The sequence below is a fragment of the Pristiophorus japonicus genome, chromosome 22 (genome assembly GCF_044704955.1).
Source record: "Pristiophorus japonicus isolate sPriJap1 chromosome 22, sPriJap1.hap1, whole genome shotgun sequence".
NCBI classification, from domain to species: domain Eukaryota; kingdom Metazoa; phylum Chordata; class Chondrichthyes; family Pristiophoridae; genus Pristiophorus; species Pristiophorus japonicus.
Genome location: NC_091998.1, coordinates 60853151 through 60869620, shown reverse-complemented (window position 1 = coordinate 60869620; position 16470 = coordinate 60853151). Strand labels below are relative to the sequence as shown.

Below are 16470 nucleotides of genomic sequence, written 5' to 3'. Positions count from 1 at the left end.
GGGGTATGGGAACCTGGAAATAGATTCAGTAGGGAGGGGAGCAAAGCTGGAATTAGAAAGCAAAAATAAAGGGTGTTTGAAGGAGAGAGGAAACAAGCAGGAAAAAAGGGTAAAAAAACAAACTTAAAGGCACTTTGTCGAACTGCATGTAGCATTTGTAACAAAATAGATGAGTTGACAGCACAAATTGAAACAAATAGATATGATCTGATAGCCATTGAAGAGACGTGGTTGCAAGGTGTCCAGGACTGGGAGTTAAATATTCAGGGATAATTGACAACCGGAAGTACAGACAGAAAGGAAAAGGAGGTGAGGTAGCTCTATTAATGAAGGATGGAATCACTGCAATAGTAAGAAATGATACTGGCTCAAATGATAAGGATGTTGAAGCAGTTTGGGTGGAGGTAAGGAACAATAAGCGGAAAAAGTCACTGGTGGTCGTAGTCTATCATCAGCATCATAGGCAGTCCCTCGAATCGAGGAAGACTTGTTTCCATTCCTGAAGTGAGTTCTTTGGTGGCTGAACAGACCAACATGAGAGCCACAGATTCTGTCATATGTGGGCCAGATAGTCGTTGAGGGAAGGGGTGGGGTGGGACTGGTTTGCCGTGTGCTCTTTCCACTGCCTGTGCTTGATTTCTGCATGCTCTCAGCGTTGAGACTCGAGATGCTCAGCGCCCTTTCAGAAGCACTTCCTTCACTTAGGGTGATCTTTCGCCAGGTTCTCCCAGGTGTCAGTGGGCATGTCGCACTTTGTAGGCCCTCTAACAGTAGCAACCCTGTTGGTTGGAGCATAAACCAGGAAATAGTGCGGCTTGTAAAACGGGAACAGCAATAATCATGGGTGATTTTAACCTCCATATTGATTGGACATATCAAATTGGTCAAGGTAGCATTCATACGGAGCAGTTCATAGAGTGCACAAGGAACGGGTTCCTTGAGCAGTATGTAATGGAGCCAACCTGGGGGCGGGCTTTCATAGATCTGGTCCTGTGTAATGAGCCAGAATTAATAAACAATTTCCTTGTAAAGGATCCCCTTGGAATGAGTGATCATAACTTGTTTGAATTTCAAATTGAGATGGAGTGTGAGAAAGTTGGATCTCTAACCAGCGTACTAAGCTTAAATAAAGGAGACTATTTTAAGTGCAGAGTTGGCTAAAGAGGACTCAGAAAATTGATTAAAGTGTAGGACAGTTGATGAACAGTGGTGTACATTTAAGGAACTATTTCACAACTCTCGAGAAAAATATATTCCAGTAAGGGGGAAAGGGTGTAAGAGGAAAGATAGACATCCGTGGCTAACTAAAGAAATAAAGGACGGTATCCAATTAAAACAAGGGCATACGAAGAGCCCAAAACTAGAGGGAGGATAGAAGACTGGGAAGCTTTTAAAAGCCAGCAAATAATGACTAAAAAAATGATTAAGAAAGGGAAGATAGACTGTGAAACTAAACTAGCACAAAATATAAAAACAAATAGAAAGAGTTTCTATAGGTATATAAAAAGGAAAAGAGTGGCTAAAGAAAATGTTGGTCCCTTAGAAGATGAGTCGGGGGAATTAGTAATGGGGAACATGGAGATGGCAGAAACTCTGAACAAATCTATTGTATCAGTCTTTACCGTAGAGGACACTGACAATATTCCAACAGTGGATAGTCTAGGGACTATGGGGGGTAGGGCCGGGGGTGGGGCGGGCTGGTGGACGAACTAAATACAATCACAATCACTAAGGAAGTGATACTCAATAAGATTAAGGGACTAAAGACAGATAAATCTCCTGAATCTGATGGCTTGCATCCTAGAGTTTTAAGAGTAGTAGCGGCATTGATTGTGGATGCATTGGTTGTAATTTACCAAAATTCCTTGGATTCTGGGGAGGTCCCAGCTGATTGGAAAACTGCAAATATAAAAAAGGAGGCAGACAAAAAGCAGGAAAATTTGGACCAGTTAACCTAACATCTGTGGTTGGAAAAATGTTGGAGTCCATTATTAAAGCCGCAGTAGCAGGACATGTGGAAAAGCAAAATTCGGTCAGGCAGAGTCACTATGGATATATGAAGGGCAAGTCATGTTTGACAAATTGGCTATAATTCTCTGAGGATGTAAGGAACAGGGTAGTTAAAAGAGAAGCAGTTAATGTGGTGTAGTTGGATTTCCAGAATGCATTTGACAAGGTGCCACATAAAAGTTTACTGCACAGGATAAAAGTTCATGGGGTTGGGGTAATATATTAGCATGGATAGCCGATTGGCTAACTAAGAGAAAACAGAGAGTCGGGATAAATGGTCCATTCTCTGGTTGGCAGCCAGTAACCAGTGGGGTGCCACAGGGATCAGTGCTGGGAACCAAACTATTTCCAATCTATATTAACGAATTGGAAGAAGGAACGTAGCGAAGTTTGCTGATGATACAAAGATGGGAGGAAAAGCAGTGTGTGAGGAGGACGCAAAACATCTGCAAAAAGCTAAGTGAGTGGGCAAAAATTTGACAGATGGAATTTAATGTTGGAAAGTATGAGGTCGTGTACTTTGGCAGAAAAAAAAATCCAAGAGCAAGTTATTATTTAAATGGAGAAAAATTGCAAAGTGCTGCAGTTCAGCGGGACCTGGGGGTAATTGTGCATGAAACACAAAAGGAGAGTATGCAGGTACAGCAAGTGATCAGGAAGGCCAATGGAATTTGGCCTTTATTGCAAATGTGTTGGAGTATAAAAGCAGGGAAGTCTTGCTACAGCTATACATGATATTGGTGAGGCCATACCTGGAATACTGCGTGCAGTTTTGGTTTCAATATTGACAAGAGGATATACCTGCTTTGCTGGCAGTTCAGAGAAGGTTGATTCTGGTGATGAGGGTTTTGACTGATGAGGAAAGGTTGAGCAGGTTGTGCCTCTACTTATTGGAATTCAGAAGAATGAAAGGTGATCTTATCGAAACCTATAAGATTATGAGAGTGCTTGACAAGGTGGACGCAGAGAGGATGTTTCCACTAATGTCGGAGACTAGAACTAGAGTGCATGATCTTAGACTAAGGGGCCCCCCATTTCAAACTGAGATGAGGAGCAATTTCTTCTCTGAGGGTTGTGGATCTGTGGATCTGCCTCAAAGACCTGTGGAAGCTGGGATATTGAATAAATTTAAGTCGGAAATAGGCAGTTTCTTTCGCGATATGGGGATAAGTTATTATGGGGAGCGGGCAGGGAAGTGGAGCTGAGTCCATGATCGGATCAGCCATGATTTTATTGAAAGGCGGAGCAGGTTGAGAGGCTGTAGGACCTACACCTGCTCCTATTTCTTATGCTCTTATGTTCTTATGTAAGTTACCAACAAAAATCAATTATTTTAAACAGTCATCCAGTCACATTATAAGCAATAGCATGGAGGGGAAAACAGCATCATCTGTACTGGACCAAATTGGAATCTATCTGCGAACTAATAGCGCCAGATATGTTATTAATCGGAAGCTAATTCAAGTGTAAATATTTTGTATTATTGTTAAGATTATTAATGCGATTATTATGATTATTCAGACCACAGAACACCTAGACTCTCATCCGGGGGTTCCCCATGCTTGGACAGGCTGGAGGTCCAGTACGGTGAAATCTGGGGAACAGTATGTGACCTTCACTGGGATTTGAATGACGCCAATTTGGTCTGTGCTCAGCTTCAGTGTGGTGTAGCAGTGTCCGTGCCAAGAGGGGCTTATTTTGGAGAAGGCTCTGGGCCTGTACGGAGTGATATCTTTGAATGTAAAGGCAACGAGACAAGTCTGTGACACTGCCATCGTTCTGCAGTAAATCACCACGAGTGCACCCACAAGAATGATGCCAGTGTGATCTGTTCCGGTAAGTACAATGTTACAATAGGCACCTTCTTCCCTAATATTTGGAAGAAATGAGGCTGATGACAGGCCTGTATTTCTTTTCAATATATTAACTCGTTACAGGTTATATTGCTATTCATCTGGTGTAATACGGTATAAAGTAACCTCAATTGTTGGTAAATAACTTGTTTCTAAATTTTGACATTTATTCTGGAAGAAGCTAGTTTATTTAACGCCTGCACCTGACGTTTTTTTCTCTTAGATATTTGACGTGGCAGCACTTGACAAACAATTCACGAGTCGTGCACTGATTCACTAACCGCACACATGCTTCAATTACCATTAGGGTAGCTTAATTTAATAGATACCACTCCTGAACTATGGCTTAATTTCACTGATCTTACAGAACATTCACTAATCATATGTTTACTTAATTGACAGTACACATCTTTCAATATACGTTGACTCATTTAAACCCACAGACTTCATTAACCATAGGTTGAATTTATTAATGACTGAGTACCCTGACTTGATGAACGGCGCGTTCTCTTCATTAGTTTGGTGTCTCATTATCCATCTCTTGAATTCATGACGTTAATCATGGTGCACTGATGTCACGGTCGGTCGGTTGTCTTCGTAGCCCGAACAGCGACCTTCTGATCCCTGCGTTGTCCTCAATGACCCATCCACTGACGCCATGAAAACTGCACTGGTCTCAACATCGCATCAATATTTCCATTGCTAATGCTCCTCTGTGATAGACCACGCAGTGCGATCATTAATTCAACGTTCACTTTATTAAAGGCGCGATGATATCACAAGCCGAGCATTGTCCACCTTACACGTGCACTGACTTAGGAGTCAGGCACTGAACCACTTTTTATGCAGTTGCCTTGATTAGCATCAATCTTATTCATACGGCGATGATCATTCATCCCATTTACTGATCACTGAGCTCATTGACAACTCATTAATCACAGTTAACTGATGATTGACATTTAGCAATGAAACATTGACCCAAAAGTTCGAACATTGATTACATGAACATGGACCGACCTTTTCATGTGATCAATTTCCGAACTTTTGGGTCAATGTTTGATGTGAACAATAATTGGCTCCGTTCACAATCATCGGACAATGACACAGACTGTGCTCGCATTTAGCAAGATCTGGATATCATCAGACTTGGGCTGATATTTAGAAATTAACATTCACACCACACAAGTATCAGACAATGGCAGTCTCTAACAAGAAAGAAAATAAATACCTCCCCAAGCATTCAGTGGCATTATATTCGCCGAATCCCCTGCTATCAACAAAAAAAAAGCCATTGACCAGAAACTGAACTGAACCAGCCACAACAATGCCGAGGCAACGAGCGTAAGTCAGATACTGTTTATTCTGCGGCACGTAGCTCAATTCCTGAATTCCCAAAGCCTCTACACAATTACAATGCACAATTCAGGAATGTCAGAGAATATTCTTGGATAGGTGTAGCTGTATCAATGCGCAAAAATATCGTCATCAGCCAGGACAAAGCAGTCCACTTGATCGGCAGGCCACCCAGCACATTAAATATGTCTTGCCTCTATTATTAGCGTACGATGGCTGCCGTGTTTATTATTCACGGGTTTAACTGCATAGATTGGCATTCCTCTAATGTCACTGATACAACATTTTGAAACTCCCTACCTCACAGCATTGCAGAAGAACTTTCTCCATGCCTAATTCTGCAGTTAAAGAAGAAGGCCCACGACGTTCTCAAGGGCAAGTAAGGATCAGCAATAAATTCCACTCCTACCAGAGACGCCAAAATACCTAGGATGAATAAAATCAACTCCTAACTGTTCTTGTTTTGGAGTCCTCCAACAGATCTTCTGTCTCTAATCTGTTGAATCACTTTCAAATTTTAAACACATCAACTAGATCATTCTAACTTGATCAAATAAAGCCAAGTTTATGCAAACTGTCTACATAATTTAACGCGTTAAATGCTGTTGCCGCTCTGCTTTGTACCATCTCCAAGGCGAATATATCCTTAGCTGGTGAAAGCTGACAGCACTACTCCAGATGGGTTCTGTCCAAGTATCGGTACATCTGAAACATCACTGCCTCACTTTTATATTACAAGCTCCTTGATCTAAAGGTCTACAGTCCATTAGCTTTTTCCGGAGGAGCTTGCAACTTTGAGCTATCCGACCACGTTTTAACGGGATTCTATATTAAACGTAATTGTTTTGAAGAGATAATTTATATAAAATACCGAAATAGGAGAGTGGTAGATGAGCTCCTTACTATTTCCCGCTGATTAATTTGTTGCCCTGTATTTAAAATTAAGGCGATTTGAAATCTATTTGGATCTGCATTTGTTTCTAAAACAGGGAACCATGGACCCCGATTGATTGGTGGGGAGAACAGGTGCTCCGGCCGGGTGGAAGTGCTGCATGGAGCGCAGTGGGGGACGGTGTGTGATGCTTACTTCGGTTTAGAGGACGCCAGCGTGGTCTGTGAGCACCTTCAGTGCGGGGCAGTAAAGGCAACCCCGGGAGGAGCTCACTTTGGGGAGGGAACCGGCCCAGTGTGGAAGGAGAACTATATGTGCCGGGGGAACGAGACCCGATTGTGGGAGTGTCCGGTTTCATCCTGGGACCAGTTTTTCTGCTCACATGGAAATGACGCGAGTATCAACTGCTCGGGTGAGTCCTCTCAGTCTGTAGAACTGCAAGACAGAAACGGTCGATGAGGAAATTGCGGCTGATGTTATTTATATGGGCTTTCAAAAGTAAAGTAGCACGAATCGAATTGTTACCAAAATGAAAGTCCATGGGATTTAAATTTGGAAATTTCTGCCTGGATGCAAAATTGACTAAACATTGAAAGCAGAGTGTAGTGATGAACAGTTGCTGTTTTGAGACTGAATGGAAGTATGCAGTGGTGTTCCCCAGGTCTCGGTAATATGATATCTGCTCTTTTGATATATATTAATTACCTAGGTTTGCGTATACAGGGTACAATTTCAACTGTTGCGGATTAACTGAAAGACAGTAAAGAATAAGGAGGATAGTCATAGAATTTAGCCGGACATAAACAGATTGCTCAAATGGAAAGATAGGAGGCAGATTAAATATAATGCACAGAAGTGTGGTGATATATATTGGTCGGAAGAGGCTATGTGGACTAAATTGTACAAATTTAAAAGGAATGTAGGAACAGCGGTAACGGGGGCTGTATGTACACAAATATTTGAAGGTGGCAGGATAATTTGAGAAGAATGTCAAAAAAAGATATGTGATTTTAGGTTTTATTAGCGGAGGAATAGAGTACAAAATGAAGGAAGTTATGCAAAACCTTTATAGCACACTGGTTACGCCTTAGCTGGAGTACTGTGTTCAATTCTGGGCACCCACACTCTATGAAGGATGTAGAATAGATGTAGAGAGAGTGCAGAATAGATTTTCTGGGATGGTACCATGCATGAGGAAACTTAGTTATGTGGAGAGGCTAGTGAAGTAGGGTTTATTCTCCTTCGAGCAGAAAATGTTAAGAGGAGATTTGAAGAAGTTTTCAAAATCATGAATGGTTGAAATACAGTAAATAAGGATAAACTAGTTCCAGTGCAGAAATGTTGGTAACCAGAGGAGGCAGATGTAAGGTGACAACAAAAGAACGAGAGGCAATATTGGAAAAGAAAATTACGCAGCGAGAAGTTGTGATTTGAAATGCACTGTCAGAAATTGTGATGGAAGAACATTCAGGAGCAACATTCAAATCAGAATTGGATAAATACTTAAAGGGAAAACATTTACAGTTTTATGCGAAAGAGTAGGGGAGTGGTATTAATTGAATAGCTCTACCGAAGAGCCAGCGCCGTTGGAATGGTCGCATTTTGTGCTCATCATTTTCTGATGAAGTGAAACAAATATTTCATTTTACAATGTTGAAGCATTGTTCAGAATTCGTCGTTAATAAAGCATGTGAGAGCCTTGGCTTCATTAATTGAGGAATACAGTAGAAAATCAAAGACATTATGCTAATCGTTTATTAAACACTAGTTTGTCCTCACCTGGAGTATTGTGCTGCATTCTGTGCGTCGCACATTCTTTCTAAAGTGTAGTTGTCATTTCCAAATTCCTTATCAGTTGCGGGCCGGAGCCGCTTCCCAGTTTGTTTTTCCCATTTTTTAGATTAGCTGCCGGAAACAGCTCGGCATCTCTCTAAAATCTATTCACTGAGGAGCAAGGATTAGAGGATCCGCCTTCAGGCCTGGTGGGTATTTAATACAGGAATTTAACCATTAAAATGAATAATAGCTTTCCGATGGGATAGTAAATGATGGGACTTTTGCGTCAGTTTAACCGCTGTTCTTTCCATTTCTTTTTGTAGATGAAGGTTGGACACCGAGACTGACCAATGGGGGAAGCCGCTGTGACGGGCGAGTGGAGATTTACTACAACGGCAGCTGGGGGAAAGTGCGGGACAAACTCTGGGACATAAATGATGCCAACGTTGTCTGCAGACAGCTGGGCTGCGGCTCTGCGATAGCCGCTTATAATTCTTCAAAGTACGGAGAGAGTGAGGGGCCCGTGTGGGCGAATGATGTCCAGTGTGAAGGAAACGAGTCGCAGCTCCGGAACTGCAGCTCATTTACATTGAATCCGTTTCTCACTGACAGGGTCGGCGTAGGGGTCCTGTGTTCAGGTGAACAAACGGCTTATTTTACAGAGCTGTACTGGGCTATGCATGAGTGCATGGTTCTCACAGTCTGCTGTTATTGTGGTGTAGTATGCAGATTTTAGTATAGACGGATGTTCTGAGTTGTACCCGTGTGAGTTCCATAATGCAATAAATGTAGACAGATGGTCGAGGTTGTGTATTTGAATCCATTATGCGCTTTGTAAGAGTGGTCATAAAGTTCTTCCGTTGTAATGATGTAAGTTCCATTTGCAAGAGTATTTTTTTTAGCCAGTATGTAGCAAGCCCAACAAGAGGAGTTAGTTTTAGGGAAAGAAGCTGGGCGATAATGCACAGTTTTATGGAATGAAGCTGGGCAGGTGGAACTGGTATCAATAGTAGAGCAGTTTGGTGGTAGTGATCATAATTCAGTTAGATTTAGCGCCGTTATGGAAAAGGGTAAAGAGAGATGAGAAGTAAAATTTCTCGATTGGGGAATGCCAAATTTTACTCAGCTGAGATGTGATGTAGGGAAGAATGAGAGGTGATCTTATTGAAACTTATGATAATGAGTGGGCTCGACAAGATGGATGCAGAGAGGATATTTCTATTCATAAGGGAAACTAAAACTAGGAGATATAGGCTTAGGATAAGGGGCCGCTCATTTAAAACTAAGATGAGGAGAAATTTCTTCTCTCGGAGGCGTGTAAGTTTATAGAATTCTCTGACCCAGAGAGCTGTGGAGGCTGGGTTTTTGAGTGATCAAGGAGTAAAGGGTGAGGAAGAACGGGTGGTGAAGTGGAGCTGAGTACATTATCGGATCAGCCATGATCTTATTGAACGGCGGAGCAACCACGAGGGGCCAACTGGCCTACTCCAGCTCCTATTTCTTATGTTGTAATGAACGTGGCAAGTTGGATCCCAAATTGGCTCAGTGATAGGATGCAAAGGTTGAAGGTTTTTGTCAATGGAAAGCTGTTTCCCATGGGGCTACATTGGGTTCAGTACTTGGCCCCATGCTTTTTGTAGTCTATGTCAATAAATTATACTTCATGGTCGGGGATATTATACAAAAAATGGCCGTGCTGTTGATAATGAGGAAGAAAGCAGTCGACTACTGCAAGCGTTCAATGGACTGGTCGGTTAGATAGAAAAATGGCAACTGGAATTCAATCTGGAAAAGGGTGTGTTAATGCATTTCGCGAGGGCTAACAAGGCAAGGCAATACACAATAAATGGTAGAATACTGAGAAGTGTAGAGAAAAAGAGACATTTGGGTGTATATCCACAGAGCCCTGAAGGTAACGGGTTAGTGCATACAGGATATTTTCCTTAAGTTAGCCGAGGTATAGAATATAAGAGACAGCTGGTTATGCTTGAGCTGTATAAAACACTGCTTAGGACACAGCTAGAGTAGTGCGTGCAATCCTGGTCAGCACGTTACAGGAAAGTTGTGTTTGCACTAGAGAGAGCACAGAAGAGATTTAGAGGATGTTGCCAGAACTAGAGAATTTTAGCTATGAGCTATTGGATTGCTGGGGATGTTTTCTTTGAAACAGAGAAAGCTGGGGTGGGGGGCTTCTTTGAGGTGTATAACATTTTGAGGAGCCCAGATAAAGTTGATGTAAAGGATATAAGTTCTCCAGCACAGAGGTCAATAATCAGGGGAAATAGCTTAAAAGTAATTGGTAGCAGGATTAGATGTAGTTCAGGAGAATATTCTTCACCCAAAGGATGCTGGGGGTCTGGAGCTCACTTCTTGAAAGTATTTTAGAAGCAGAAACGCTGATCACATTTAACAAGTACTTGGATATGCGCCATAACCTGCAAGCCTACAGACCAAGATCTGGAAAGTGGGATTAGGCTGCATAGCTCATTATCGGCCGGCTCAATCATGATGTTTCGAATGGCCTCCTTCGGAGCCATAAATTTCCATCATTCATATCTATGCAATATATAAGATTAAACAGATGTTCTTCCGTCTCGTTTCAATTACCTATATGTGCGGCATGGAGAACAATCAGAAATCTTCTAGCTGGAGAAGAAGCAATGCTTGGATTGAGTGTTGAGCTTAATATGTATTGGAACTATAATCCTCCTGTTTTGTTGTCCAACAGAACACGTGCAGTTAAGGCTGTCGGACGGTGGAAGCCCATGTGCTGGGCGAGTGGAGGTTTATTACGATGGGGCCTGGGGCTCAGTTTGTGACGATTCCTGGGACCTGGCCGACGCTGGCGTGGCTTGCAGACAGCTGGGTTGCGGAAATGTTTTGGATCTGACAATTCCTGCTTCTTGTGGTCAAGGCTCGGGTCCAGTTTGGTTGGATGAACTGAGGTGTTTGGGTAACGAATCGTTCCTCTGGGAATGTCCCTCAGCAACGTGGGGTGAACACGACTGTGCTCATAAAGAAGATGTGTGGGTGGTGTGTTCAGGTAATACCGCTTTCAATCTGCATATTATCTAAAGTGTGATATGCGAGGTGCAATATTAACACAAAACGGGGTATCAATAGAAACACCTGGATATTTCTTGTTCCATTGACAGAGCACAAAGAGATGCGGCTGGAGAAAGGAAAGCATCGCTGTGAGGGCAGAGTGGAAGTGTTGTACAATGGGACCTGGGGAACTGTGTGCTCGGAAAAACTGGATCGGCGTGATGCAGAAGTGATCTGTAAACAGTTACAGTGCGGCCGCTTCGTATCTATTGATTATGACACCGAGTTATTCGCAATGGGATCCGGAACCATTTGGCTCGATGAGATGGAGTGTCGTTCACACGAGTCGACCCTTTGGCAGTGTCAGTCAGACCCGTGGGGTCAACACAACTGTCATCACTGGGAGGATGCAGGTGTTGTTTGTTCAGGTAACTCAACGAACCAGTCAATGTTCAGGTGTCATTTCAAATATTGATGTCCGAAACAGACAGCATCCCATGTTTGTCTTCTCAACAGAAGCCGGACTGCCGGAGGGATCCCACAGTTCAAGGGACTGCGTTCAAGAATCTGGACATTCACCAGGTGCTTTCTCCTCTTCGGTAAACCAATTATTTGACTTTTATTCTGGACTTTTATGAAATAAATAACAATAAATAATTCCGTTTGATAGACCCGTTGCGCCTGGTTGAAGGCAACACCAGCTGCTCCGGGAGAGTGGAGATATTGTCCAATAACACCTGGGGCACGGTGTGTGATGACTCCTGGGATATGGCCGATGCCAATGTTGTCTGCAGACAGCTGGGTTGCGGCCCCGCTCTATTGGCCACAGGAGGGGCTATATTTTCCCAGGGTAACGGAGTTATTTGGCTGGATGAGGTGAAGTGCACTGGAAGTGAATCCTTTCTGTCCGACTGTCGTTCCTCACCGCCAGGTCCACATGACTGTAATCAAAAGGAAGATGCCGGTGTGATTTCTTCCGGTAAGAGCCGCAGGGGAGTTTGCTCGTTCTGTTAAATTGACTAATTGATTTCAGAAATGAAGAACAAGATTTATAATTTTAATGTAAAATCGTAATGCCTGAAGTTCATGCAATATTTGTGCAATATGTTCTACAGGACTCGATTTGCCTCCTATTGGTTTTCCGTCCACACCTGCAGGTACTTCCCATTATTTGTACGATTATTAATATTAATGTTAGAGTTTGTATTAGTGGGATTGAAATTATTCACATTTTTGTTTTGTTAATCTCTGAAGATAATGTGAGCGGTTTCAAATTGACGGGATCATTTAAAGAAAATAGGAGGTGCACCATCTGTGCTAAATCTTTCTGTAATCTTGTAATAAAGGACTGGGAAATAAAATCTCTTCCATCCCTGTTGCCATCTGCATAACCCTCGGAGTCTTTCTAATCTGTGAGCTGATCGCACTGATGGTGGTAATAGACAGAAAGTCACCAAGAAGAGGTGAGGCTCAAATCTAACTGCTGAATTAACATTATTTCTCAAATCGCTTTGTTTCCTGGTGAGTCTCGAGCTCATTGAAATTTTGTATAGAGTGCCTTTTTAGAAATAAAATATAATTCGTTTTTGGCGATTTGTTCCATTGCATGTGTTGAGACTCACGCGGAAAAATGAAAACATACACACGCACAGAACAAATCTCCTCCACATTCACGCTAATTGACTTAGATTATCACCATCTCTATGATTTGAGTTATTCAGACGAGTTACAGTTAAAGGAATGTGGAGTGAACCAAAATGTTAATCTCTCTGCCCTCCCTCCAACAGGTGCTGTCACTGGCGGCAGGAGTTCACCTGTGGGTTTGTACCAAGCAATTTACGAAGAGATTGAGAATATTCCACCCGGCGAGGACTCCGCTCAGACACAGGGTTCAGGTCTGTATTTTCTTTTAGAAACCGAATCTTCATCTGTCAAACGCTGCCTCCCCTTAAATATTCCAGTTTCTGGCCAATGTACCGACTGGACATGATAAGCAGTCCGCTCACTTTCTCCATTTGAAGGTATTCGGATTCTGAATTGACCGCCGGCAGTTTTAGATTCTCCGAAAATGACAGAGACTGAGGGATGCATTCTGGATCAGGAAACCCCACTCCCACTCACCCTGTACTAACCGACTACGTTATACACTGTTGGCTCTACTCTGTTACCTGAGATATTACCTGTACTAACGGGCTATATTTTGTATTAAGACATCTGCTCGCTGCGGGGGTAACATTTATGGGCCATCCCTACTTGCCCTGACATGGTTGGGGTGGGCCTTCCCCTCATACCGCTGCCGTCCTTGTGGAGAATGACCTCCCACAAAAGTGTCGGTTAGCAAATTCCAAACATTATCACAGGACGATGAAGATATTATGTTGTCTGCTTTGAAGTGCTACGCAATCTCTCGAATAATCATCTATCTTTGTGTTTGACAGTTTCTGGATCGATTGACTCCTTGAATCAGATTGAATATTACACCAGTGACTTGTGGGGCGACACAGATGCGGGATCAGAAAACCCAGAAGGGATCTATTCCAGTATTCAGGGTCGGTACAGTTTCATTTGTTGAAAACGTTTTTGGACATCACACTCTCCAGTACCTAAAACCATGAAATATTCGTATATTATCCTCCTTACACTATTTCTGGCCCATAGGCCAGTGGAGGTGAAATTATGCAGTGACCACCGATAGTTTTAGACGCTCCGAAATTGAATGAAGTGGAGTGGGTGGTGTGCGGCGGGAGGGTGGGGGGGGGGGGCACATTCTGGATCAGAAAATCCCACCTACTCACTCTGTAATAACAGACTATGTTTTGCAATATTTTCTCTACTCTTCTACTCTGACACCTGACATATTACATGTGTATGATTGTGTCTGCTCGCTGGGAGGGCCAGCATGTTTAGCCCATCCTTAGTTGCCCTGAAGGGTCGGGGTGGGCCATCCTCTTAAACCACTGCATTCCTTGTGGTGAGTGATCACCCACAACGGTATCAGGTACCAAATTGCAGGATATTTTCATGGGACGATGAAGATATCATATTATCTGATCCGATCTCCCAATCATCTGAACAATAACCATCTATTTTTACGTCTGACAGATTTTGGTATCATTGACTCCCTCAATCAGATTGAATATTACACCAGTGATATTGTGGGTGACATTGATACCGGAGCAGGAAGTGCTGAAGGGAAATGGTTCAGTAATCGGGTGGGTACAATTTTCTTTAAAGAGTACATTTTTCTTCGAACGGCACCTTATCTACAATCTAAAATAACAACGAAAGTTATCAGAGCACACTCGCCGTAAATGTTACTGCCAAGCACCCGTAGTACTGGAGAGTGATGTTAGTTGCAAAATATTCTAGAAATACTGACGATTTGAAATAAAATCATACCGATTGCCCCCACTGGAGTAATGGAATGAAACATTCAGTTCAATGTGTTTCCTCGCACGGCTTTATGTGCAGTGAAATGTGAAATGTGTGTATGGGTTGGGTGGGTGATTCAGTGGGTTATGTGTGATTTTAAGTCGGAGACTAAATTATCTCGACACGACATGGTCCAAACGTTCCCCGCCAGCTGACGCCACTTCATCTGAAAAGCGCACTTGTTCCACTCTCCCGCCCTGCAAGGCCCGGGTAGAGATTAATAATATAATTGTGAGTACTCAGCGCCATCAATTGCGTTCAGTGATAATCTCTATTTCCTCCCAGGTCCGGTTCCGGGCGATTATGATGATGTTGAGACTGGTACCATTAACACTCTGGGAGGTCACTTGTTCCTGGACCGTAGTCCTGATGTTCTCCTCGCACTCAGAAGTTGCGACAGTGATCTTTCTGTAGGTGAGTAGAATCTCTGACATTCCCGGAATCACCAGCACATTGGTGGGAACGGACAGACGCCGTTTTAAATCCCGTTTCAATCGACGGTCACACGGGCTAGTCTTGGATTTAAGTTCATGTAGTGACTACAGGAAATGTGTTCTCGAAAACGAATGGTCTAGAAAAGAGACCCTGATGCTGTTCAGTGTGTATGATCTTCCTTGTTAAGATTCAAACCAGGATGCATTCCAGTGCGCAAACTGAAGCGTTTGTTTCTCGGACTTTCGATCCACCTCGTCTGCTGTCACCCAGCGTTAAACAGAGCAAGTGGGTGGGGGTAGAACACAATTGTCTTCCACTCACAGCTCAACAAATTCCAGCCCCTTGAAGAAATTGACGCAGATAAAGAACCCACACGGATGCATGTTTTAATGCCATCATCGCTCAATCTCTCAAACCTCACAGTATACTGTTGTCCTATCCGCACTGATCCCGGCGTCAGTTCAATCAGTAATCCATAATTTGTCAACCCTCACAGCACACAGCTCTCGGACCCGCATTGATCCCGGTTTAACGGGTCATTCCTCTCCTCATAACAATGATGATGTTCACTGTGACGCGTTCACAACCCTGGACCTTCCGATGGGCAGTGACTGTGTGGCTCAAAACCTTATATAATCTATTTCAAACTAGTAAGAGCAATGTTTTATTATCTCTTCCATTGTTGTGCTGGGGAGTGACCAGTCCCGGGTGGAATTTACTGTGTGATATTGGGGAGTATGTTCAACGGTTAGTGAGACTGCACGAATTAGGGAGAACATGCTTGGTATTTACTGTTGAAATGTAATACCCCTTCATACTGTCTGCACTTAATCCTATTCTGTGAGAATGGCGAGTGTGTTTACGACAGTTACGGATACTGCAACTATCAGAGAACAGGCTGTGTATTTATTATTTAAATAAAATGCAGGTTGTACTGAATTATCAGAGAGAATATTCTGAGTAGTTCTAAAAAAACACATTTGACTGTATCGTGTGTTGGGAAATGATTTAACCACTCTCATAGCGCTGTTTTGCATTCCAGGTAAAAATCAACGTAAAATCCAGGATGCAATGTCCCGAGGAGTGTCACAGACTAGCAGGAAATACTTTGTATTAAATCGGAGAGAATGTCTGTTAACTTTTCCAACAGTCTGAACATGCTGAACGTGTTTTCCTTCACGATATAAACATCACTTTATTTTGATAGATCGTCATACTAGCTCGCGTTGAAAGAACTAGATTTTGCTCTTTATATTTTGTCTGAAAGTGTGCGTGTTCTGTTTAATTAACAATTTTGAAGCAGAATGAATGTATTTCGGATCATTACCCTGTCTATATTAATAAAGTAATACATTGATCTGCATGGACGAACCAACTCTGTAACAGAGATTACGAACCTGTGTTTATTAATGATTTTTTTAAATAGGAAGCTCATTTGCAACCGCTTCAATCAAAGATGATTTTAAATCCTCAGTAGGTCAAACGATTGGTATATCTGCTTTATCTGCATTTATTTGAACTTTTCCCAACCTCGCCATGTACTTGATGTAGAGAGACATTCTCATAATGTAAGTGATGACGTGCAAAGCAATTAACAATATCAAATACGTTTATTAAATATGTTAGTTTTAATTTGTGTTTTTGTCGATGTTAATGTATACTTCAGTTACGAAA

The 16470-nt window shown here is 42.5% G+C and overlaps 1 protein-coding gene across 1 annotated transcript in view; it reads left to right on the top strand.

Moving 5' to 3' along the window:
- The first annotated feature begins 3278 nt into the window (after positions 1-3278).
- Positions 3279-16470, top strand: part of LOC139234646 (scavenger receptor cysteine-rich domain-containing protein DMBT1-like) — a 70586-nt gene continuing 57394 nt past the window's right edge. Inside the window, exons 1-12 of the mRNA XM_070865331.1 lie at positions 3279-3846; positions 6206-6520; positions 8208-8522; positions 10613-10927; positions 11040-11165; positions 11600-11908; positions 12045-12086; positions 12276-12392; positions 12717-12824; positions 13368-13478; positions 14032-14145; positions 14647-14775. Coding sequence (XP_070721432.1) covers positions 6421-6520; positions 8208-8522; positions 10613-10927; positions 11040-11165; positions 11600-11908; positions 12045-12086; positions 12276-12392; positions 12717-12824; positions 13368-13478; positions 14032-14145; positions 14647-14775 — 1786 coding nt within the window. The 5' untranslated portion in view covers positions 3279-3846; positions 6206-6420. The remainder of the gene's footprint in view (positions 3847-6205; positions 6521-8207; positions 8523-10612; positions 10928-11039; positions 11166-11599; positions 11909-12044; positions 12087-12275; positions 12393-12716; positions 12825-13367; positions 13479-14031; positions 14146-14646; positions 14776-16470) is intronic.